This window comes from Crocuta crocuta, unplaced genomic scaffold (genome assembly GCF_008692635.1).
Source record: "Crocuta crocuta isolate KB4526 unplaced genomic scaffold, BGI_CrCroc_1.0 scaffold149, whole genome shotgun sequence".
Taxonomy (NCBI): Eukaryota; Metazoa; Chordata; class Mammalia; order Carnivora; family Hyaenidae; genus Crocuta; species Crocuta crocuta.
In genome coordinates this window covers 2,654,155-2,680,802 of record NW_027551561.1, presented here as the reverse complement: position 1 = coordinate 2,680,802, position 26,648 = coordinate 2,654,155, and the positions used below count along the sequence as shown (strand labels likewise).

General features: G+C 44.0%; 1 protein-coding gene across 1 annotated transcript in view; it reads left to right on the top strand.

The window, feature by feature from the left end:
* Window positions 1–26,648, top strand: part of VPS53 (VPS53 subunit of GARP complex) — a 136,290-nt gene that overhangs the window by 6,563 nt on the left and 103,079 nt on the right. Inside the window, exons 3-4 of the mRNA XM_077749623.1 lie at window positions 3,944–3,993; window positions 5,650–5,716. Coding sequence (XP_077605749.1) covers window positions 3,944–3,993; window positions 5,650–5,716 — 117 coding nt within the window. The remainder of the gene's footprint in view (window positions 1–3,943; window positions 3,994–5,649; window positions 5,717–26,648) is intronic.

Below are 26,648 nucleotides of genomic sequence, written 5' to 3'. Positions count from 1 at the left end.
AGAAAATAGTGGCATGATCTGTAATGTCTTTCGCCTATTGCTAGATGTTGGGCAGAACCCATCTAAACATGTCACGGGACTGCAGCCAATACTTCTGAGGCGAGTTTAGAGTATTTAAAGTAGATGCCAGTGTATCAAGAATGAGTTTAGTGTCACTGTCAGGAGGAGGGTGTGTATGCGGTGTGTATGACTCACACGCCCTTGGTTGCCTAGAGGCGTCCGCCTGGAGAGAGGACATCTCCAGATACTTCTAGCTCGCTAGGTGCATGCAGGAGGGGCTCAGCTTCCCGTATCTAACAGGGCTTTGAGGGTACTTCTGAAGAGTAGCCGGGTTTGGTAACAACGATCTGGAAAACTTTCCTCGTCTTCTGGTAGAAAACTGAAGATAATGTCATTTGTCATGTCTTCCTTAGAGGTTTGATTAGGGGAACCTAGATAAAATCTATAAAAATGGGTTGTAAAACAGATATAACTAAGAACTTTGATAGACAGTCACGTGGAGCTGTTTCTAAAGATTTTTTCCTAAAGAATTTTTAATGAACCCCCCCCCCAATGCTCTGGATCTATGTTGTTAAGTGGAAACAGTAAGATGCCAAATTGTGTGTCATTCCAGTTTAATTTTTTTTAAGCCACATATTTGCTTAGAACAGTAGAAATATGCCAAAATGCTCATGATGATTATTTCCTGATGGAGGTGCAGTGGGGAGTTCTGTATTTTCTATAATCAGCAAGAATTGCTATTAGAATCAGGAAATACTTTTCAGTAAGATGTTTTTAAATGATAAAACCACACAACCACTGTATAACTAAACTAGATGGGTAATTCTCAAAGAGGAGATGTATGCCCTGCCCCCAGGCTCACCAATCTGGATTCCTTTGGGGCATTTCCCCAACTCCAAGGGAGTCCCTCAACCCCCGTGAGGATTACTGACCTAGCAAGGAGTGTGCCACATCCCTCGGGTACGTGGGATGCATAAAGTTAGGTTGGGGATCTAACTTTAGAGGTAACATGGTTGGGGCGCCTGGGTGGCTCAACTGGCTAAGCAGCCGGACTCTCGATTTCAGCTCAGGTTTGCATTCCCACCAAGGGTGTAGGAGGGTACCCGTTTCTTCACATCCTTGCCAGCATCTGTTCTTTCCTGAGTTGTTCATTTTAGCCACTCTGAGCGGTGTGAGGTGGTATCTCAGTGTGGTTTTTGATTTGTATTTTCCTGATGATGAATGATGCTGAGCATCTTTTCAAGCATGATAATTTTAAAATATTTCTTTCTGGTCTTTTAATAGTTGCATTTAAGCAAGACCTTTGTGTTTAAGGATTAAATTTTAGAATTGGTTAGTGTACCGCCCTGAATCAATATTTACTGTTGTGGAATGGTCTCGAAGTTATATTGTTAAGTGAAAAAAGTATGATGTAGGACAACGTGCAGTATATAAAGGGGACGTAAGTTATGGACATGCTTTAAATTTAAATACGTAGACTGTTTCTGGGATGGAATTGAAGAAACCAACTCAGAGCCATTGGGTGGACGGGCAGGATGGGGAGAGGATGCCTTGATTTTCACTAATTTATCCTTTTGTACCATTTGACTTTTTTGGTCACATACATGTTTTACCAGTTTCTTTTTTGTTTGTTTGTTTTTGTTTTACTGATTTCAAATAAATTATGATGTTTAAATTTGGTACAGTTATCCATTAGTACAATGAATTCATGGCTACCTTTCACCCCAGTTCTTCAGATGTTAACATTTTTTATTTTATTAAAATTTTTTTAATGTTTTATTATTTATTTTTGAGAGAGAGAGACAGAATGTGAGCAGGGGAGGGGCAGAGAGAGAAGGAGACACAGAATCAGAAGCAGGCTCAGCTGCTGACAGCTCAGAGCCTGACACAGGGCTCAAACCCACAAACCATGAGATCNGAAGAACAGGTTATGCCCAGTGTACACATGAGGAGGTATATTGCCCTCTGTACCTAGAGCATGTTTGTAGTGGCAGCGCTGTGCCAAATGTAGGTCCTCGAACAGACTCCGCTCCAGTTATCACACTGGTGATTTATACACAGTCCAGTTTCAGAGTAATTTGACAGCAGATTCCTCAGTTAAAATAGTTACTAAAATAACTTCTCTTTTCTGACATTCATCTTCACCTTAGTCTGGATTTCTGAAAATTCTCAGTAACCAGTGGCTTCGTCAGAACAGTAGTCAAAGATGTAAATGGCCTGGTCTGACATCTCACTTGTGACCTGGTTCTTTTACCAGGCCTGCTCTTGGCAGGCCCCTGGCCTCCTCCTGCCTCCAGAGGTTGCCGGTAACAATTAATAACCACAGTCCCTGCATCAGCCTTGCTTCCTTCTGCGGTAAAATATCTGTTGAGGGAAAAGGAAAGAGGACTTACAAAAATTATGTTTTGAAAACTTGAGTTAAAATGGTGCTATAAAATTGTACAATCCCTTTTCCACTAGGGGGCACCATTTCCTCGCATTTTTCTGCTGATTAAGGTTGGAAATAGTCCATTTGTTTGTCATGGCCTTAAAAAAATTGAAATAACTTTATTATAATTATAATAGCAATGTATAGCCAGTATAGAGTGGTTAGAAAATACTTACAGGCAAAAATTTCAAAAAATTAGAATCTCTTCTCCTTAGATTAAAACTATGGCTACTGATTTCATAGACTACAGCTACCGATATGGATTCCAAAGCTACCAGTGTTTATCCTTCCAGACATTTTTTTCTAATGGATCTACAAACTTAGGAAAAATAGATTTACTTATTTACCAGAGTATAACATGAGGTAGAGGAGCACTCAAGTCTTAAGTGTACAATTTGATGAATTTTCACAAAATGAAGACGGCCATATTAACCACCATTTGGAGAAATAAGACATTCATGCACCGTCTTTAGATGGACCCCTTCTTGCCTTCTCGCAGTAACTGCCTTCTCTTTTAAAAAAATTTTTTTTAATGTTTATTTATTTTTGAGACAGAGAGCATGAGAAAGAGGGAGAGAGGGAGGGCAGAGAGAGAGGGAGACACAGAATCCAAAAGAGGCTCCAGGCTCTGAGCTGTCAGCACAGAGCCCAACGCGGGGCTCGAACTCATGGACCACGAGATCATGACCTGAGCCGAAGTCGGCCGCTTAACCGACTGAGCCACCCAGGCGCCCCTGTAACTACCTTCCCCAAAGAGAGCCACCATCCTGGCTCCTGACATGAGAGAATAGCCTCACTCATTTTTGGACTATATAAATGGAGTCATACAATATGTGCTCTTGTGTCTGGCTTTTTTGGTGCAACATTATGTTAGTAAGATTTATCCCTGTTGGGTGTTGTACTCTTTCAGTTGATGTATTTTGTTGTATGAATTTGCCACAATCCTATATACCAGGGTCAGCACACTTTCTATAAAGGTCTGGAGAGGAAATATTTCAGGCATTGTGGACCATTCTGTCTCTGTTGCAGCTATTCACCTCTGCCTTTGTAGCTCAGCAGCAGCTGTGGATAATATGTAAATGAATGGGCATGACGGTGTTCCAATAAAACTTTATTTACAAAAAAATAGATACCAAGCTGGAATTTGCAGTAGTTGCCGACAACTTTTTTTTTTAGTTTATCTGTCTATTTTGAGAGAGAGTGCAAGTGGGGGAGGGGCAGAGAGAGAGGGAGAGAGAGAATCACAAGCAGGCTCTGTGCTGTCAGCATGGAGCCAGACCCGGGGCTCGGTCCCACAAATGGCGAGATGATGACCTGAGCCAAAATCAAGAGCCAGATGCTCGATTGACTGAACCACCCAGGCGCACATACTTTTTTTTTTAAGCTAAAATTGTATTACACTGTATGATTAAATCTTTTGTGGTATCATAAATAGCCTTAATAGCTCATTATTTCCCTGTAAAGGAGAAGTTCCAGAAAGTGAAGTAATTGTTGGCACTTTCCTTCTTTTTGTAGTCTCTGGCAAACATTGATGAAGTTGTGAACAAAATTAGACTGAAAATACGGTAAGTAACACATATGATTATTAATAATTGATGAAAAGTATGCTGTTGATTTTAGTTAATCATATTCTAGACCACACTTAACTGTTAGAACACTGAAATCTCAAGTTTGCTGTTTATGACAACTTAAAAAAATAATTCCTTAACTGGTTTCCATCTGAACCTTGTGGCAAAGAATTGGATTTTTTTGGTCAGTCTTCAAATTATTTGTGAAAAGGGAAGGAAGCTTTAACAGGCTATTCAAAATGGTTCGTTACAAAAGGGAGTAAAAACATTTCTTCTGTATTTTTATTGGTTTTATTTCCTTAGCAGATATATGGTTTTTTGTACCTGCAGGGCTTAGATATAAGGATATATGTATCCCTTGGCCATGTACCAGCTACAATATGGTCACGTGAGCTCATTGGCGTTTGTGGCGACCGAAGGTTAAACATTGTGATAAACCTGGAGTGTGCTTGTCAGAGTTAGACATCAAGAGTCCTTCCTGCCCAGTAGCCTGGTTCTGGTTTATCCATGTCTGGACTTCCATTTGTGACACATGGCAGATGATAGACGGCACACAGTTGAAGTCTGTACTTCAAATATAGTTTTTTTTATTTGTTTTGTTTGACTTTTGATGAAGAGAAGCCTTCATTTTGAATCCGGGAGATGATTTCCTTATTCCCTTACAAGCTTTGGGTCTTTGAGTGAAGACCTTTGCCATGAATGTATTGTTTAGTCGGATGCCTGAGGAGGTGCAAAGAAGCATCTTGTTCGGTGGGCTTCGACTGTAACAATTCTAGTAGAGACTACTAAGTTGGCCGGGATTTGCACAGAAAATGGGAATTCCCTAATGATCTAGGAATCACTGCAAACCAACATACCTTTAAAACACTCTCTCAATGGAAAGTGGAATTGAACTGGTACAAATTTCTCTGGTTGAAGTGCCACTAAATGGCCCCTGTTGGAACTGGAGACTGCAGATCCACCTCCTACATGGATCGTGGTCAGGGCCCAGAGGATGAAGCACCAATTCCATATAGCACCCTTAGCCCTTTAAGTTTTTGAGGTTGTGCCTGGGGATTTGTGGGGAGCAATTTCAAGTCTCTGACTTGTTCCCAGAGAGTTTCAGCAACATTGCCATTCCTGGTTTTCTCCACTGAAAAATACTAAGTTCTTTTGGACAGCTCTGAATATTAAGCAAGAACAGGCTACTTAAAAGACAAAGTCTGGGGCAGCTGGGTGGCTCAGTCAGCTGGGTGTTTGACTTTGGCTCAGGTCATGATCTCATAGTCTGTGGGTTCGAACCCCATGTCAGGCTCTGTGCTGACAGCTCAGAGCCTGGAGCCTGCTTCCAATTCTGTGTCTCCCTCTTTCTCTACCCCTCCCTTGCTTGTGCTCTGTCTCTCTCTGCTTCTCAAAAATAAACATTAAAAAAATTTAGAAAAAAAGACAAAGTCTACTCATCAGTCTGTGCTGGCCTTGGCTTCCTACATGGCCATTGCTGCCTTAGCTGGGGTCCGGCCCTCAGTCTGCCTTCTGTCATCCAAACTTGTGTGTTGTTTGGACAAGGACGTGCACCCTGCGGAAGTTAATGGATAAGTTGCCAACTTTTTTCTGTTTGGTCACCCTAGAGTAGAGATTGTTTTAACGATTTGTATCCCTTCACTTTTTCACTAGGAGATTGGATGACAATATTCGAACTGTTGTAAGAGGTCAGACAAACGTGGGGCAGGATGGCAGGCAAGTAAGTAACTTATATCTCCATATTAATCATACTGTCCTGATTTCTTCACGACCCAACGACCAAGTGACCAAAATGTTGATCTGCCTACAGATCAAGTGTTCTTGCGGAGAACACTTTCTTTCTGATCTGTCCCCCATGCAGCAGGAAGCGTGCATGCCTTGTGTCCCTCCTACCAGAGGTGGGCTGCCCAGACCAGCAGCGAGCTCTCACCCGGCGTCCCTTGAACCAGGGGAGCACAGCTCACCCGGACCAAGGCCATGCAGGCTTCAGTGAGAAAACCAGAGTCTCCTTGGCTTTCCCCACGGTGTCAGACACGGATTCATATCGTAGTTTTATGGATCTTTTTGAATCTAGCTAAGGAGGGCTGTTGGAAGGGAATGAAGGGGGAAAGGGGTATGTGGGGAGGAGGCAAACTTCCATGACTGAGGGGCCAGCTGTTATCTGTTAACCATTTTCCTTTTCATTTGGATTCTCTTCTCTTTAGGCATCTTATTTCAAACATTGCTGTCCTAACAGAGATGCTGTGCATGCCTTTTCTGGTGTTCTCCTATGCAGTGTCTGCTGCTCCCTTTCCAGTGCTAACTCGGGAGGTCAGAGTGTGCCCCATAATAGCTTCAATCCTCTTATGTGTCCTCTTTGACATTTTTTAGTGCAGCTGTTTTCTTAAAATATACATTATGCTACCCAAACGTTGGGGGGATGGCAGGTGTCATCCTATGTAAATGCCCTGCTCTCTCACATTCCTGTTTCCTCTGCTAGTAGTTCATAGGTATTATGAGTCTCTTTCTTTTATGTTTTTAGTTTTATCCATGTCTCTATTTCCCCTGTATTTTATGACTGACTCTTCCTCCTGATAATCATCTTCCATTGGCCTATTTGTAAGTATCTACTTTCTTCCTCGTTGTCAGCAGCAGCAGTACTTGTGTATACACACATCGGTTTCATCGACAGATCCGATTTCCTGGTCCCTGCATGGTTTTTAGTCCTTACTGCTTTGTTTTTGTCTGTTCAGGTTTCTCCCATGAAGCATCACTTCTTTGGCAGGTGAGGCCTGTGCACATGGGGCCCTTAGAGGTAATAAAGAGTAACAAGGTAGCTTGCAAAGAGTCCAGCCTCCTTCTGCCCTTTACCTTTCCTTCTGTGTGTCTGGTCTTGTCGTCTGGCTCTTCAGAAACCTCAGTGGCCTCTGTCTACCAAATTGAATCCAAGTTCCTCTGTTTGGCATTCAAGGCCTCAGTCTGCCTTTCCAGTTCTGTGTCCTGCTGAGATCCATCCAGACAGAAGACTTCGTGCTCCACAAGCACTGTGCTTTCTGAACTCATGTGTTTTGCTTCGTTCTGTCTGAAATGCCCCCTCCTCTTTTTCAACCAGTAACGTCATTTCAAAAGCTTACCTAAGGCCCAGATCAAACACTCCATGAAATTTTCTGTTTCGCTCACCTGGATATACTGGAATCAGAATTTTAGACCTAGAAGGGACTTGGAACTCATCTGGCTCACACTTCTCATTCGACACATGAGCAGAGTCATCTCGATATCCCTTAACTACATGTATATCCTTTCTGCCCACAGACTCCCAGGCCTTTGCGTGTGTCTTCCGTTTGGCTTTCGTGGCCTCCTTTGACTTACCAGCGAACAAATCTTGTCCCTTTCACTAGTTTATAAGCTTCTTGAGGCAAGAACTAAATCCTCTTCGTCTTTATATTTCTCTCAACACAGAGTCCCCATGCAATAACGTTTTATTCATCTGTATTGAGATTATTTATTTATTGTAAATAAACAAAAGCCCTTTACCATAAAACATTTTGATCAGCATGTGTCCCTGTAAAGTTGCTTAAAGCTTGATTTGTGTGTGACTAGTCTCGAATGACTACTATTTGAAATCATGACCCAACCATTGAGTGTGATTCAGCCTGCACTTTGAATGGCTCACTGAAGTGCTCACGAGAGTGTTGGGTATTTAAAATTTCAAGAATGTGAAGATAAATGTAAATGGTTCATCAAAACTTTTTGTTGGGTCATACTTTGTAGGTATGTATCTTTCAAGTTACTTGTTATGTTTTAACCCATGGTCACAAACTAGCAGCAATGAAGGGTCAGGCCCCAAATTCGACAGCCCGTGGGAATGTCACCCTTCCCCACCTTCACATATTAATAGGTTACAGGTTGCTGCGGCAGGGCCGGGTCAGATTACAGAGAGCAAGACCACATTTTGAAGAATGTTTAGATAGCATTTCAATCTGTGGTGGAATTTTGTGTTCGTCTCCTTAGAATCCAGACAGAGAGGAAGCCCAGAAGAAATAATTGCTTTTCCTGTCATCCCCTCCATCTATCTTTTCCAACAGTTTGTAATGCAGTCTCAAGTAGAGACTTTTTTTTCCAGGGAGCTTTTGAATCCCATCCGTGTCAGCTCCTAGGGGTAAAAGCTTTGCTGTCCAGCCTTGGCTGGCTGGTGGTTTGCTGAAGAGAGACTCCATTTGACTGGCGCTGACTTGGGAGAATTATAGATGTTCCAAAATACTGAGTTTTATAGGTCAAGAGGCCTAAGATTCCCCTCTTCCCTGGAACAGAGTAAAAGTTTGCCTTCAGAACTTGTTTTCTAAGCTTCTGAGGAACACTCAGGAACTCAGGAGGAGAGCGGCATTACGGGCAGAAGGAAATTCTGGTTTTATAAGTTTCATCTTGATTGTGTTCAACCAGAACCAGTGTGCTTTTTAATCTGTAAATGTGTGTGTGTGTGTGTGTGTGTGTGTGTGTGTGTATGTTTATTTCCCATTCATGGCATCTTGAAAGACTTTTTTAGCAAACATTTTTGAAAAGCGGTGTTTCTAACTATAAAATTATTTTGGGGGAGACAGTGATTTAGAAATTGAAGACTCAGGAAGGCGCTTTCTTTAGTTCTTTGAAACTTCGGAACTGGCTCCCCGGTCGGCATTCTGCTACACATTTCGGAGGGCCTTTGCTCATTGACCACCTCCTACGTGGCAGACTTGAACTGGTTTAGTCTGGGACCTCTTCTAACCAGACTATGACGCTCATACAAAGTTAATACAGCACGGAATTCTCCCCATTTTCTTCTGTTGAAGTCATCAGGCAAAAGCTTTAATTAAATGCCCACATGTTTCAAACTTTGCGGATAAGATGAGTCCGTTCCACTAATTCATGATCTGATATGCTACGAACCTTACCCAGCTTCCCAAGAATTAGAACAGATAGCTTGACGGTGGGTAGAAAAGAGGTGCATAGAGGAGTGGGCTAGAAAAAAAGGCAGCTGAAGAAGAGAAGCCAGACTTTGACCAGTGCCCTGCAAGTTCACTGAGAAACACCAAGACGATCAGCCTTCTGTCTTCTCAAGCAGAGCTTGGCTACAGTATTACTGTTGCATCAGAGCGAGGCTAAGGTTTGGGAGGGGAAGAAACCGTTACTGCCCTCTTCAGCTTAGCTCACCAACATCTGATTTGTAAGAAGCTTCCAGTATCTGTAGGACAACCTTCCTCCCAGTTCAGGAATCCTTCCTATGGCATCTGACATTTCATTGTCCTTCTCCTTCTGCTTGGACACTCACGGGGATGGACAGCTCACTCCTTTGTTGTTTCACAGGACAGGCTCAGCCTGTTCCAGTGTCCAACAGCTTTAATTGTAAGAAACTTCTTTTCTTCTTAGACTGAACTGAAATAGTAAAATAGACCTCATTGTAACTTCTCATTGTCGAGTTCTGCCAGCTGGACGGGTGTGTAATCCCTTTTCCTTATTATGGTTTCTAAAATTTTAAGTAGATATTATGTTCTTTTTTTACTGTTGCCTTTTCCAGACTAACCATTCTTAGTTTCTTCAGCTTTACAATCTGATCCTTCCTCATCCTGGCTACCTTACAGTTTGTCAGCTGCTAACTTCCTTCCTTCCTTCCTTCCTTCCTTCCTTCCTTCCTTCCTTCCTTCCTTCCGTCCTTCCTTCCTTAGAATCCTGTCAGCACGGAGCCTGATGTGAGACTCGAACTCACAAACTGAGATCATGACCTGAGCTGAAGTCAGATGCTTAACCAACCGAGCCACCCAGGCACCCCCATCAGCATCATTCTTAAAATGTGATTCCTGGCCAAGAGGAGACACACTGTCTGGACATACAGTGGGACAGTTTACCTCCTTGTTCTAAACTGGGGTTGTTAATGTGGGAATTGGGGGCTCAGGGACCGTCAGCTTCCTGAAATTACTCATTTTTGTATGGATGATAGACTTATTTCTGGAAAGAAGACTCATTGATTTTTCAAAATTCTCTAAGGAGTCTGTGACTCTTCAAAAGTTAAGGACCACTGGTTTAGACCCTGTTTTCCCATTCATTCATTACCTTGGAGTTTTGGGTGAAATTCGGGGCAGCCATTCATGTTGTTGGCGTCTACTGAGTTGGCAGCTGTCTGAGATCCCCAGGTCAGGAATTTCAAACAGATGCTCACAGAGCTAGAAAAGTAACCTCAGTGGCTTCAGCAGGCCAGGCTGTATCCATGTGTATCCACCGGGCGAGTGAATGCCCTGTGTAAAGGGGACAGCCACATCTCCGTTCTGACTAATCGCTGTCATGTCTGAATGCAGACCTGGAGATGCCAGACCTATCAGTTTTTCAAGAGAAGCCGGAAATCCGGATTTTTATGTGACTCTCCACATTTTTCAGTATTGGCTTAGTGTTTTTCACAAATACTGCCAAGGCCAAACAAAACACATCTGTGCCAACAGTTTGCAACATCTGCCCCAGGGTTTTCATATGAACTACTTTTCAACTTTTCTCTCCTGTATTTAAGAGATTCTTTTGAAATCAAGTGCTGAACTCTATGTTCTCCCCCTGGTTCCATCTTGCTCGCTTTGCTTGGTTGCCCCAGCCAGCTGAGGCCTTTTGGAACCCTGATGCCGTCCCCATTTTATCATTAGCAGATTTGCCAGACATGCCTCTTATGTCTTGGTTTACGTTGTAGATGAAAAGCTTGAACAGGATGGGTTCCCAGCTACGCGGCATACTGTTAGACACTCTTCTCTTCCTTATCCTCATTTTGGTACAAAGTGCCAGGCCCAGAAAACAAAGAATTTCTTCCTGTCCTTGGTATCTGTCCAGGGCCATGTTTCTTAAATTTTCCATGTCTACATTTTCCTCAGCTAAAGGAGGCTAATCATACTTGCCTTCTCTCTCTTCATGGCGATAGCATAAAGATTTATTAACTAAATCAGGAAAGCATGTTGCTTTCTAAGGAGAAACTCTTCTTTTTTTAATTTTTTATGTTTTATTTATTTTTGAGAGTGAGAGAGAGACAGCGTGAGCAGGAGAGGGACAGGAAGAGAGGGAGACACAGAATCCGAAGACAGGCTCCAGGCTCTGAGCTGTCAGCACAGAGCCCGACGCGGGGCTCGAACCCACAAACCAGGAGATCATGACCTGAGCCGAAGCCAGATGCTTAACCAACTGAGCCACCCAGGCGCCCCTTTTCTTTGCTTTTCATCCTCAGAATTAGGCCATCATCTATTTCAGACAGTAGAACAAAAGTAGTAGCTGTGCTCCCCAAAAACCCTGAACTCGGTAGATGGTGGAGTTCACAGCATAACATTGATCTTCATTTTGTGCGATTATGAATTTATATTTGTCAGCTCTTCAGGGGGATGGTTTGAATTTGTTCCCTCCATCACTTCATCTTGGAAATCTTTTTTTTTTAATTTTTTTTTATTTCTGAAAGAGAGATACAGAGTGAGCAGGGGAGAGTCAGAGAGATAGGGAGACACAGAATCCGAAACAGGCTCCAGGCTCTGAGCTAGCTGTCAGCACAGAGCCTGACGTAGGGCTTGAACCCACAAACCGTGAGATCATGACCTGAGCCGAAGTCAGATGCTTAACTGACTGAGCCACCCAGACGCCCCTCCATCACTTGAAATTTATCCTCTCTTATCCTGCCTTTGAGAGGAAAATGCAGCCCATTGATGGAAGAAGATAAATGACAGTATTAAAGGGGCTGTAAATAGTTGGAAAAGAAAGGGGAGGGGGGCACTGTCACTTGCTTCCTCCTGCTGAAGCATACTAAATCTAAAGCAATTGAGCTTTTAAAGCATATGCTTGAAATTGCCCATTAGTGGCCAAGAATCTTTAGGCATTTTTTGTTTCTTTTTAATTTTTTTTTTGGGAATTACAATTTTTGAAATGCCTGCAGACAACACTACACTTCAGAAACTGCTGAGACCTGAGAAGGACCCGGGAGTGCCGGAAGCCCTGGGACCACCCACCGGGGCAGCCCTGGCATCAGGTTGTGAGGGTCCTTGGGGCTTTGCACCTCTCTGGTGGCCTTTCACAAGGGAGTGGGGCCCCTGGTTTTGAGTGAGGGTCCCCGCCATTCCCCAAGTAGCATTTCTTACATCTGGTGCAAAGGTGGGCTTGCCTTTATTGGACAAGTCAAATCTGAGTGCGTGTTCGGTTTTGCCTACTTGTAGAGCGCTTCTGACTGTGGTTGGGGCAAGGGCTTGTAGTGACAGTTCGGTCTGGTCGCCGTGCCTCAGCCCTTTATTGCACGGAGCCTCAGCTGAGCTTTTTTTTGGCAGAGTGACTTGTCTGCCACATCTCGGAGCCCTTGCCACTTTTGTTCTGAAATCTCTGATTTTAGGACAAGCTGTAAGGAACTCAAATGGCTGTCCTCTCTCTCCTCTATGTAGAGTGAAGTACTGAGCACTTTATTTGAATTCACTAAGGATTGGGGTAATTGGACATTGTCATTGATACACCATTGGATGGCATCCGGGTCAAATGAAAACACTTGAGCTTTGAATTTAAAGTTTGGCTCCGCCACTGGGTGTGACTTTGGACAAGTTTCTTAACTTCTCTGAGTGTTAGGTCCTTGTCTGTGGTGTAGTAATACCTGCTTCAGGGTGGCAGGGCTCTGTGGTGTTCAGCAAATGGCAGGGATGGTGCTGCTGCTGATCACAGGATGCAACCCACTGGAATATCCCAGTTCTGTGCGTCCAGGCATTTGTCAAGTGCCTGTGACTTTTCCATCAGCCCCACTCCTTTTCATTCTTACCACCCTGCTTCAGAGCCACTTCACAGGCTTTGTAAGCCTCCCTACTGTGCCTCGGTGCACCTTTGTCTATGAATGAAAACTGCAGCACAGCTTCCCATGGCCCAGAATACACCTGCTGTCCCATCAGGGATGGCAAAAGGCTCTGTTCTCTTGTCCTGTCCATAAGACCTGCATCAGACATTTGCCAGGGCTGCCCCTCCCCCAGGGGTGTTAAGGCTCTTGAGAGGTGGGGTCGAGCAGTGGTTCTCGGGGCCTCATGCCCTTCCTGCAGTGCCCACTCATCTCCACCGATTCTGCACCGGAAGGATGGTGCTTCCGGTTTCCCACTCTGCAGCTTTTCTCACGAGCACGAGCACGCAGTTGAGATCTCTGGAGAGAGCCGCTGAGCGGGTGCGAACTTGCTCAGTGCAGGCAGCTCCTGGAGGTTCTGTATGGCTGTGCCAGCCCTGCACTTGGCCTTCAGTCATTTGTTAGAAATTTTGGTAGACTCCTTCCTGTCTGCTTGAACAGCTCGGCCACATATGAGATGGACCTTGCTTGTCCCCAGCTCTGATGGGTTCAAGGAAAGTTGTGATTTTTTTGGTTTATTTTTTTCTCCCCATGAATATAAGAACAATGCCCTCTCTGGCTTTCTGCATCCCAGGCAAGAGCACAGCTGACTAGTGGCTTTCAAGGTGGCCTGGGATAATTTCATTAATAAGGTTTTAGATTCTACATTGCAACTAATCTTTAAGAATCTACCGCTTTTAGAGTTTTGATGTCGTTTCAAGGAGGATTATCAACAAGCTCTGGGAAAAGGTGTTAGATTTTTCTTTCTCTAAAAAAATTTTTTTAATGCTTATTTATTTTTGAGAGAGAGAGAGAGAGTGAGTGGAAGAGGGGCAGAGAGAGGGAGACACAGAATCTGAAGCCGACTCTAGGCTCTGAGCTGTCAGCACAGGGCCCCCATATGAGCTCAAACCTATGAACTGCAAGATCATGACCTGAGCTGAAGTTAGACACTTAACCGACTGAGCCACCCAGGCGCCTCAAAAATATTTCTTTCTTTTCTAACTAGTTATCTGTGTGAAGCCGTATTTTCATCGTATTTTTCAACCACAACAGCATATCACAGCAGAGTCAACACAGAAGCCTACCATGAGAGTCCAGCTGGCCTCTCTTAAAGCAGATGCTGAAGATATTCTCAAAGGCACAGAAATGGTGCCCCTGTTTTTTAGAAATTTGTTTGGGAGGAATACAGTTATTTTTCACAAAAACATGTTATTTATGTTAACATGTAATGAGCTTATTGTCATTTTTTTTTTCCAAGAATTTTTTTTTAATGTTGGGCTCGGTTGGTTGAGTGACTATTGATTTCTGCTCAGGTCATAATCTCACAGTTTCTGAGTTCGGGCTCCACGTTGGCCTCTGAGCTGATGGCATGGAAACTCACTCAGTAAATATTGAGTGCCTTCTTTATGCTAGGATATCTTCTAGGCATTGAGGATAATACAGTGAACAAAGCAGAGAGACCCTGAGTGTGACATTTTTTCACTTCCAGAATCTGTGACTGTTAAGGAGTTATTCTTGTGACCTTGGTTCACTAAACATGTTTGCCAAAAAATTGATACTGAATTTTATCATATGCCTTTTCAGCTTCTGTTGATATAATCATATGGCTTTTCCATCTAATTGATTAGCTTAGTCTGGGATTTTATTTTTTAACATTTAATCCTACCTGTTGAGTCATTGTGCTATTGTCCTTTTACTGTGTTATTGAATTCTGGCATTTGCATCGGGGATTTTCATTCATGTTCAAAACCTTCAGGCCTTTTAACGACTGAATAATATTCCACTGTATGCATGTACCACATTTTGTGCATCTGTTCCTCTGTTCCTGGACACTTGGGTTGTCTCCACCTTCTGGGTGTTGTGAACAATGCTGTAATGAGCACTGGCATACAGATACCTGTTTGAGCCCCTCCTCTCATTCCTTAGGCATTGAATTGCTGGATCTTATGGTAATTTTTAATCATTTCAGTATATTTAATCTCCTTGGAAACTTTTTTTTTCCACATCGTTTTGAACTTTAATAGATTTATTTTTCCACTAGACAGGCATACGTTCCCATTTTATCTTCATTTAATCCATACAGACTTTGTTTCCAATTAGCTGTAGAGTCATAAGTTTTTGTGTTCAGTACCTGGTAATGGCGATGCTGTCCCCTCCAGATTATTTCTTTTAGCTAAAAAGTCCAGCAGTTGGACTCTTTCCTCCCTGACCTTAGAAACACATCAAGTCTCACTTGGTGCAACACGACTGTTGAAAGGGGTTTTAGGAAAATAGTGTGCCAAGAAGGAACACTGCAGTTTATTCTTCTTCTGAGCCATCTCCATATAAATTGGCATTCTCCAGGAGCCAGGAAAGAAGGTCAGGCATAACTTTTGCCATCTGCTTGTTTCCATGTTAAAGGCAGTCACAAGTTTAGAGTCTCTACATCTAAAGAGGAAAATGCCATTCATCACTACTGTAACTGCTCTGGCTGTCACCCAGGTTCCTCTTGCTTTTTCACTGCTAGTAGGTAGTGACTTGGGAAGGAAAATTCCATCCTTAGTTTGAAGTTGCACGTTCGAAAAATCGCTGACAGGGCAAAGCTTTCTGGGTTTCAGGTCCTTGACATAATAAGTCATTCAGATGTGTTTAAACAATGGATGGAAATTTGAGACTCTGCCTTCATGTCAGAACTTGACCTCCCTTTTGCTCTTCCTATTTTCATCCGTGGAAATACAGGATTTTGAACAGCAGGAGTTCAGTGCTGTGGTTTTTCTGTCATCATTTCCATTTATAAATCCCAGTGCGTCTGTAATATAGCTATAAAATGTCTTGTGCTGTAGTTGGGCCTCTGAGGTCTCCTCTAGAAGAAGATTAATTCTGTAAAATTAAAGATAGTGCTTTTTTTAGTCTGTTGTGGTTTGGTGTTCCAAAGTCATCTAGATTAAAGCTCTGAAACATCTGAAACTTATTGTCCTGCATATAGTATTGGGTCACATGCCAGGATTTCTGATATTTGTTTCCATGTTATATTGTAAACTCTGAACAGATGCTGTGTTCGTCTTGAGGTATTATACACGGTCCCCGGAACATGGATGTTAGGCAAAATATATTAGTGCTAACTTTCATAAAGGCCTCCAAGCAGAAGGGGGGGCATTTCTTGGGAGATGTATTACTCACTGGGAAATTTGATGACCCAAATACTGTCTTTCATAAAGCAGAAGAAGAGGTGAACCAAGGGGTCTTTATCCCATCTTAGACTGAATTACTCACCTTTGTCCCCTTGTCATAGCTCTGAACTTTTCCAGTTCTCGGTCTCATAAAAACGGTAGGGATGGGGGCGCCTGGGTGGCTTAGTCGGTTAAGCGTCCGACTTTCGCTTAGGTCATGATCTCACGGTTCGTGGGTTCGAGCCCCGCATGGGGCTCTGTGCTGACTGTCAGCTCAGAGCCTGGAGCCTGTTTCATTGTGTGACTCCCTCTCTCTCTCTGACCCTCCCCTGCTCATGCTGTCTCTCTCTCTCTCCTAGAAAAAACAAAAAACAAAAAACGGTAGGGATGGGTAGCCAACACCTATCATATGGTAACATCATTTATGTAGGCCAAGTGCTACACTCTTTTTTGTTTTCATTGAATACTTGGAGATTGTGACCCTTGAAGATTTCTGGTGACTGGATGAGCATCTCGTGGTCATTTGTCAGTCCCGGAGTTACCGGGACCTCTAGAACTAAGAATGCACGGTTGTAGGAGAAATGTCTTTCTTGATTGATTCACTGTAAGCAAACATATGTTTGAGTTGCTTTGACAGGAGGTACGTTTTCAGTCATTTGTCTCAATCTATAATGTTGATGTTTTATTACAATCTGAATGTGTTTGTCTTACATTCTACACAATATTGTTGCAAATATTATTTGTAATGTAAAATGTAATGTAATTGTCCCCATTTTACAGACAAAGAGACAGGCTTAGTTAGATAGGTTCTGTGACTTGCCTCAAATCAGTCAGTGAATCACAGGTCCAGATTTCCTGCTTCTTGCTATGCTGTGTATTTGTCCATCCCAAATTCTCTTTTGAAACAGTGACAAACTTTTTTCTTTTTCAAAGAGAGGGCACAAGTGAGCAAGGGGTAGAGAGAGAAAGAGAGAGAGAGAGAAACCGAGGAGGGGGAGAGAGAGAGAGAGAGAAGCAGGTCTCACCCAAAGTGGGACCCGTGTTCGCCCAAAACAGGGCATGAGCTCACCCAATATGGGACTCGAACTCATGAACTGTGAGGTCATGACCTGAGCCGCAGTCAGCTGCTTAATGGCCGAGCCACCCAGGTGCCCAACAATGACAGACTTTAAAAACAGATTTGAGAACCACTGTTCAGAATCTGAACAGTTAAGTGGTTCACAAGGGAATTCTAGCAATGACAGTGACCATGGCCTTGTTAACCAGCTAGGTCCCTCGCAGCATGGTGAGGAGGCTGGGCAGAGAGAAGAGCTCAAGGCCGAAAGGAAAGAGCTGTGTAACCTGTGCACATCGGTGGTACTGAACAGAGGCAGGTGAGATAGGGGAGATCATTCAGATGAAACCCCAAGGGGGTCCCTGGCCTAAAGGGCGTTTGGTACAGAAGGTAGCTCCAAAGGTCAGCTGAAGGAACATCCAGGTGTCAGCACAAAAAGTGGCTTTATTCTGAATGAAGAGTCGTGATATAGATGGGACTTTCTAAGTGACTAAAACAACGAGTAATAAAGTATGGGGGATTCGAATTTAATGTGGCAACTAGGAAGTCCCAGCTCTTTGTGGGAAGCAGTCCTTCATTAAACTGAGACAGATTGTTCCTTTAAGTGTGCCCCATTTCTTAAAATACTAAATTTTTCTACCTTTTATTCAGCTGAGACGTTTGTTTAAGCACTTCCTTCATGTTGCCATTTGGAGTTGTTGCTTTCAATGCGCTCATCCCCCCGGGTTACGTTTCCTCAAAGGGAGCTGAGCTCCGGTCATTCACCGCTCCCAGCTGTTTTGGGCCTAACATATTTTAAGTTATGGATGATAGCAGATATAAGCAGAACTTTCAAATGTAAATGTTTAGTCTTGTTTGGGCACTGCTGGATTTGTGTCCCAGTTTTGTCTTGAGATTTTAACTTGGCTTGTCTCTTAAAAACAATAAAAAGGATCTCTTTGGTTCATGTTTTCAGTGGCTGTGGTTTGCAGAAATACATAAAAGTAACTTAGGTGGAATGGTGCATTTTAACAAAAAAGGTGCGAATGACTCCTTTTGCCCTTTACATTTTCTTGTTTCACAAACTTGGAAAGAAATCTGTGCTTTAAATAAAACACCTTTAGGGTTGCCTGTCGGTTAAGCATCCAGCGTCAGCTCAGGTCATGATCTCATGGTTCGTGGGTTTGAGCCCTGCGTTGGGCTCCGTGCTGACTGCCAACTCAGAGCCTGGAGCCTGCTTCAGATTCTGTGTCTCCCTCTCTCTCTGACCCTCCCTTGCTCGCTCTCTCTCTCTCTCTCTCAGAAATAAATAAAAACATTTAAAAAAATAAATAAGTAAAACCCCTTCATACTCAAGGTTTTTGAATGAGCAGTGAAGGAATCAGTGCTAACACCAGTGATTCTCTTATCCGATGGGTGCCCATGCAGCCTTTGACCATGACTGCCAGACCTAGAATGTACATGGTGTGTTCCAGGGTACAGGGAAGCTGTACACACATAGCCATCCAGAGCCACAAGGTTCCCGTAAGCCTCTGCTGTTCAGCACCACTATTTGGAATGGGCTTGGCTGCATTGTTACTATTGCTGAGGCTTCCTAAAGCGTCTCTCCTCCAGCCAAGGGCACCCAGTTTCCATAGCAACAGCTCTTCATGATGCCAGAGTGGCCAGCAGGATCAAAACCAGGGACATGCCATAAATAAAGACTAATTATCCCAAGCTGTCTACCTTCAGTGGATGCCCCTTCCTTTCCAGATGATTCTGCCGTTCCTTATTCGTACCTCTTTGTATCATTCTTATCTTACAGTTATTTCTATTTCTTACATGTATTCCTTACAAGGTCTTTAAAGATGTGTCCCCATCTAGTGAGCTTTTCTTCTCAGCATCCGTCATAGTACATATAACAGGCTTAACTTTTTATTGAAGGAGTGAACAAAAGATTGAAATTTTTTTTCCTGGAGAATGTCTCATTTTCAACATGGCTCAGAGAAACAGTTTCCCTGATTCTGCATATGACTGCAGGTGTTGAACTTAACCAGCTTACTTACAAACTCTAAAGGATGGGTCAACGGCTTCTGGCTATTGAAGCGATAGTCCCATTTGAAATATTGTACTCCCATCTAGGGGATCTGGGAATGATATTAATAGTGGCCTTTTAATGTGCCCCTTTATGAGCCGAGTCCTCCGGCTGGGTTCTCTCCAGTGCAGAAGACAAAAATCCCAATTCGAGCTGGCTTAGTCCGAAAGGGGAATTATTTGAAAGGCACTTGTGTCTTGTTTTGCAGAAGTTGAAGTCAGACTGTGGGAGAGCAGTGTTGCAGCTGACCTCGTCAAACCAAACAGTTGAGGCACAGGATGGGAATAACACGCCGGATTTGTCTGTGTCTGTCTCTCTGCACGTGTTGACTCCATCGTCCCCACCTGGAGACCAGTCTCCTCCCCTTCCTGGGTAACCTCGCTGCTCTCTAATCAGCTTCTCATCTTGGGGCTCCCTCCAGGCAGAGAGGAAGTCTCTTTGCCAGTTTGTTCTGGAAAGTCACAGAAAAGCTACCTGGCCCAGCTCGGACCAGGCCTGCTTCTGAGACAGTTGACTCTAAAAGAACACAACGAGAGGGAGATTCCCAGGAGGAAGGAACTGGGTAAACAGTTTCATAGGTGTCCACTAATAAGCCCTGCATTCTTTCCTAGCCAGAGGCATTGAGGTAGGAGCTCCTCTTCTGGAAATGAAGAGCCTGAGCCTCCTGGAGGTAAAGTGGCTTGTTAGAGATCACGTGGTAAGCTGCAAGGGCAACACTCAAGTCCCAGTCGGCAGGTTCAGAAACTCTCGCTTTTTCCTAATACAGTGTGTTGCTTTTCCAAACAGTAGGAAAGGAAATAGTAGACAAATGTGGAGTTGGACAACAGAAATGATAGCAGAGTAGGGCACCTGGGTGCCTCAGTCGGTCAAGCGTCCAACTTCAGCTCAGGTCATGATCTCATGGTTTGTGAGGTGAGCCCCGCTGTGCTGACAACTCAGCGCCTAGAGCCTGCTTCAGATTTTGTGTCGCTCTCTCTCTGCCCCTCCCCTGCTCATGCTCTGTCTCTCTCTCTCTCTCTCTCTCTCTCAGAAATGAATAAATGTTTAAAGAAAAATGATAGAGTAGTTGGAAAATACAAGCTTCTTCCCAGGAACCTTGAATATTAGCACCTTATTTTTTCAAGGAACATAAAGCCCTACTAGTTCTTCTGAAAAAAGAGCAACCTTTTCTTCCTTCTGATAGTGGTAGCAAATGGGATCTCCATTTCATATCTGTTAAAGGCTGCCCGTGGACTCACAGGATAAACGCAATATAATTCTATAACAGAGCAAACTGTAAAATTACATGCGTCCAAGAACCAAAAGGGACTTTTATTTCTCAAGGCATTTCCACTGGCTCAACGCTCCTCCGTCTATACAGGTGGCGAGCAACAGTTCTAAACAAAAAATTTAAAAGATGAAAGAAAAAAGCAGTGGAGTCTGTGGTGCCAGGTCCCATGCTGCTTATCTTCTATGCACATGACCCAGCGTGGCCTTGGTAGCCTGTTCAGAGTCTATGGTAGGAGGCAAGGAAAATTAAAGAATAATGGGCACGGTTAATGGTGCACAGAGATAGCCTGATGGGTTCTGCTCAATCTTCTCGGCTAGCCTGGTGGTTTGCTCTGCATCTCCTGATTGAAGAATTAGAGCTTCCAAAGAGGACCGCTGTAGTAACTGCTGCTTAGTAACAGCCTCAAACGCAAGCTGTGGCCATGCTCCCGGTCTCAGTTTAAAAATCTGTTAAGGGGAGGGGCGCCTGGGTGGCTCAGTCGGTTAAGCATCCGACTTCGGCTCAGGTCATGATCTCACAGTTGGTGGGTTTGAGCCTTGTGTCGGGCTCTGTGCTGACAGCCAGCTCAGAGCCTGGAGTCTGCTTCGGATTCTGTGTCTCCCTCTCTCTCTGACCCTCTCCTGCTCACACCGTCTCTCTCTCTCTCTCTCTCTCTCTCAAAAATAAAAAAATAAAGAAATCTGGTAAGGGGAATTGGGTGGCTCAGTCAAGTTAAGTGTCAGAGTTCGTCTCAGGTCATGATCTCATGGTTCGTGGGTTCAAGCCCCGGATCAGGTTCTATGCTCACAGCTCAGGGCCTGGCGCCTGCTTTGGATTCTTTCTCTTTCTCTCTGCCCCTCCCCTGCTCGTGCTCTGTCTCTCTCTGTCTCTCAACAATAAATAAATGTTTGAAAAAAGAAAGAAAGAAAGAAAGAAATTCCGGTAAGGGTAGATTGAAAGCAGACATGTTAGGGTGATTAGTTCTGTTTTTAATCTACATATAGCTTGGAATGGAAAGTAGCCACATTTTGTTTTAAAGAGTGTCTAGGGACAGTGCCAGAATCTCTCTCTCTGCACATTTTCTGATCAGCCAGGTAGTAAAAATATTTCATTGTTACTTAGAAATAAAATCCTAATGATTTGTCCAAATTACAAAACACTCTTCTTCCTGTGTAATTGATTACTGGAGATTAGATATCAAACAGTAGGGTGTGTGTTGAGAATGGACTTGCTTAATGGAATGAGGCTTCAGAAGAATCCTGTTGACTCTGGAAAATGAATCGTATTAAATTTCCTCAACGTTAGTACATTGTTATAGTGAGCCGAAGTATTCCAGCCTGGGGAAAAAAATCTGGCAAACAGTTTATCTTCTTTCAGACTCTGAAATATAAGATTGTGTGAGTCTTATTTGTTTGCTGGAAGAAAAACGTGGTGCCTTCAGCAGAGACTGCTCTGGTAGGATGCCAGATTGAGAATAAGCGAGAACTTCCGATGAGGCTCTTTCTCTGAGAAGGGGTCGTGCACGCCTGTTCAGACCCTCCATCTGAGTATAGCTCTTGGTCCTTTTTGCCTTTCTTAGCTGAACGTCTGTGTCTTAGCATATTTGGCTGGAAGATGGTGCTTCTGATCCCGTGAGAACACCGCTAGGTGTGGCATGACCACCAATATCAGAATTCTGTGCGGGCTGCGCCCTAAACTGTCAGTCCTTTCTGGGGGGCAGGTACCTTTCAGGCAGTGCTTTTTTGCACCACGACCTGACATTCTTTAGAAGGCTCCGAAGGGTTTAGAATGTACTGGCCCCTGCAGTCTCCTGGGCATGAGACTCCTTATTAGCCAAACAGATAACAGTTACAGGAAACGCGATGCTGTGTTTTTGAACCACTGCCGGGAGATGTGCCCGCGGTTGGGGAGAGGAGGGTGTCAGCCAGCGCACCCCACTCGGAGCAGTGGTCCCGGCACTGCCACCCTTCTGACGAGTGCCCCGCGATAGTTGGAATCAAGCGTCTGTCAAGTTCCACCTGTGCCCTAGTTCTGGTTAGATGCTGTAGGTGATGTGACCGTACGATCAGTCAGCAGAGTCACTTTTCAGACTGAGCTGCTCATTATTATACTGAGACAGTCGCCATAGACTGGGCCTGCCCTTCTGGCATCCAGAACGGGTGGTTGCCTGAACTATGGGGGATATTAGACACCATGCTTGTCATTGGTCTATACTCTGGAGGACACTTCGAGCCTTGTTTGAGAACTAACACTTATACACTAAACAATCCAAGAACATTATAAAAGGCCGGTCTCTTCTGTAATTGTCCCACTACTGCCCTCCCGCCTCTCAAATCAGTTTCTCCTCTTCTGTTGAATCATTCCCACACTAGACCCGTGCAAGCACCTCTCATCTTCAAATCTTCCTCCCTTCCCTCTATCTGTTGCCCCATTTTTCTTGTCTTCTCAGACTTACCTGCCATGTGGTCTATTACAACTCCTCGTCTCTTCTGTTGTGTGGTGAAGGTAGCCAGATACGATATGTATGATATGATATGAGATATGATATGATACAGATATGATATATATATGATGAATGGGACTGGTGTGTTCCAAACACTATTTATAAAAACTGGGGACACACTTCCTCACGTCATCACTGTCCACCTCTGTCCCTGCAACTCCGCTGAAACTCCTCTTGTCAAGGTCGTCAGCGACTTCCCTGTTGTCAAATTCAGTGGCATTTCTCTATCCTAATTTAGATAAAAGTTCAACAAAAGGAGGCACAGTCTGTCTTTTCCTCCTCCTCCCAACACTTGTTTGGCTTCTGTGACACCACAGTCCCTCGTTTTCTCTCATGTCACTGGTATAACAGAGAAGCCACATCCTTTTCTTCCTTTTTCTTTTCTTCTAGACTTCTGGCCATTGGCGTGCCCAAGGGCTCAGCCTGGGCCATTTTCTCTTCTCTTTGCTGTCTTTCCTCTCTTCCTGGGTGAGTTCTATCTCTACAGACTTAACCATCACCTATAAACCAACAACTTCCAAGTTTAAGTCTCTAGGCTGCACCTGTCTTTTGAGCTCCAGACGCAGATGTCCAGCTTGATGTCCCCACTGGACATCCAGTAGGCTGTGCACCTCTAACATACTGAAATGGAACTCTGGATTTCTGATCCCACCACCACCACGTGCCTGAGCTGCCTGCCAAACCTCTTCCTTTTCCTGTCTTCCCTCCTTAATTAAGGAACAGATTCACTAAACCAAGACCAACGACTAATCCTTGATTCTTTCCTTTCTCTCATTATCCACATCCAGTCCATCAGCGAGGCCCGCAGGTCATATCTTCTCTAAATCCCAGTCCCTCCACCTCTTCCCGTCACCGCTGCCCACCTGCTCTAGACCTGCGCCGTTTCTCACCTAGAGCCNTCTCTCTCTCTCTCTCTCTCTCCTAGAAATAAATAAAAATATTAAAAAAACAAAAACAAACCCTTCAGTGGCTCCTGGTTGCCCTTTGAACAAAATCCCATGGTTTTACCAGGCCTTTGGGGCTCTGGCGCCTGCCTGCTTCTCCAAATTATCAGCACTTCCCACTCTGATACTACCCTGCCATCCACTGCCTTACTTTGTGGTCCTTCAAAACACCAAGGTCTTTTTCTGCATCAGGATCTTTTATTTGCTGTTCTCTCTACTTGGCATCTCTTACTCCAGATCTAAAAAGGTTGACTCTTCCTCATCCTGCAGTTCCCAGTTCTTATGCTGTTTCTCAGAAAACCTCCTGTGACCACCCTGCTGCCTAATTCCTGCATCACATCTGCCCTCTCTGAAGTTTTCTTTCTTTCTTTCTTTCTTCCTTCTGCCTTCCTTCCTTCCTTCCTTCCCTCCCTTTCTTTCATTTTTTCATTCTTTCTTTTCTTTTCTTTCATTTTTCCAGTATCTCCCCCGACCTGTCACTTCTCAAAGTAAGTTCCTTGAGGACAGGAAGAGGGACCATGGGTGTCTCATCTACCAGTAGGTTCCCAGTGCTTAGAGGACCACCTGGTATGTGGAAGATATTGCACAGATATTTGTGGAATGGTAGAAGGAGTGAGTTAATGAAGTAGTTGTAGTTGGGATGTAGTTGGGACCACAGATGTAGTTGGGACCACACCTGCCGCAGGAATTCAGTGTCACAGTTGAGATACGGCTAGTCCTCAGTTACAAGGCAGTGAAGGTCTGCGTTGCTAGAAAATGAGAATTTGTTCATGATGGAGCAGGGGTTTGAAAAATACCATTTTTTAAGTACGCACTACTCTTAAGTGATGTTGCATTAAGACACTCTGGCCTAAATAGTAGCTTGTAAAGTTGTGATCTTCTTTAAGATGAATTTGTGGGCCTCTGTTCCTTCGCTCTCTTTCTTCCTACCAAGTAAACAGCCACTATTGTCGATGGACTCTGGGCTCCCACAACATCCTGTGTACATCTCTTTATCATATCTCAGTGTTCTAACTGGCTATTAGTCTGTTTGCCTTACTAGATTATAAACTCCTCGAGAGCAGGAATTACACTTTTTATCCCTGCATCTCCAGTATACTGTTTGTTGATTGAAGAAAGTAGATATTAAACTCAGTTCTGGTTCCTGCAACATGGCCAAAAGACAAAACCATTTAGCAATTATTTCAGTAGGAAAAATTGTAATCTAGTGTTTCCAAAAACTGAAATAATCTAAAATATAGTTTATTTAAAGTTTACAGTTTATAATTCTTAAAAAAAGGTCTGCGGGGCACCTGGGTGGCTCAGTCAGTTAAGCGTCCGACTTCGGCTCAGGTCATGATCTCACGGTTCATGGGTTTGAGCCCCACGTCAGGTTCTATGCTAACAGCTCAGAGCCTGGAGCCTGTTTCAGATTCTGTGTCTCCCTCTCTCTCTACCCCTCCTCCACTCATGCTCTGTCTCAAAAATAAATAAACTATATATATATAATAAAAAGAAGGTCTGCAGTTGAAGTGTTGGCACAACCATAACTACTGTGGCTAATGTGTTGCTTGACTATGCTGAGAGCAAAGATGGAGAGTGTGTGTGTGTGTGTGTATATACATGCGTGCATATACCATGATTGATTTTAAAATTCAACTTAATAAACATGTATTGAGCACCTACTGTATTATCCTGGGCACTGCCCTGGGTGTCAGTAAGTCACAATGAATGAGATTTGGTCCAGGCCTTCTAGGATGTCTTGGTCCAACCAAAAGACACACCCACAAAAAAATTGTTATGAAGGTTAAGAATACATAAAGGATCACAGGCACCCAGTTGATGGATGAATTGATGGTACTGTGTGCTGCACGTGTGTTTACATGTGGAGAGGGTGTTGAGAGGGAAGGGGAAGTGAGGGGAAAGGACGGGGAAGAAGTGGCATTTGAACTAGTCCGTGGGAGACAACAAAGATTTGCACACCGTAGTCACTGAATTGAATATTTTAGTTTGAAATTTCACTCCTTTGGTTGTAAATGGACATTTGATTTTTTATTCCTTTTTATCATTTTCATTTTGTTGGAGCTTGGTTTTAGTTTGTCCTCATCTTATGAAATCTGAAGTTGGGCGAAATGGTAGTAAGCGGTGCTCAAAAGAATCTTGCTTGTATCCTGGTTTTGAGGAGATGAATATTTGAAATGAGGAAGAAAATTCTTGGGGGTTGGAGAGGTGGAATAAGCGGACATGGATTCACTCAGGAAGCGGCTTAGGCTAGGAAGCGTCAGACAGTGGGCAGGCCTAGTGGCTGTGCTGAGAGGGGCGGGTGCGGTTAGAGGGGAACATATGTGCATATGTCTCTATATCTGTGCGTATACGCACGCGTGCGTTGGCTTAGGTGGTCCTAAGCCCTGGAAACAACCCTAATATTCGTGCAGTGTCTTACACCTGTTATGTCATTGAATCTTCCCAACCACCATGGAAGTAGGTGGTGTTATCACCGCTCTGCAGACAAGGAAACAGATGCCCACAGAGGTTGCACACAGTGTGACAGTGGAGGCGGGCCTCAAACCACACACCGGGTTAGGGCGTTCTCACGCCGTGCAGCTGTCTCGGGGTGCAGGATCCTAGGCTGGCAGGAGACTGAGCAGAGACACTGCTGAGTGAGACATCCTTTGGAGCAGCAAGGGACTGAGAGGAGCTGCTCGGCGTGACCCACGTCCGTTCCCCCCTCTTGACTGTGGCCTGCATTTTAGGTGACATTTCCCACGTTAGGAATTTGGGGCCCTGAAAGCAGTGCCAACTGTTGTTCTAAGCCCAGACTTTCTGACAATTCATAGCCTGTGTCCAGGTGGCAGAAACTCCGCCTGAGCTTCTTTGCCTACAAACCTCCGTGGATAGAAGTGAAGCGG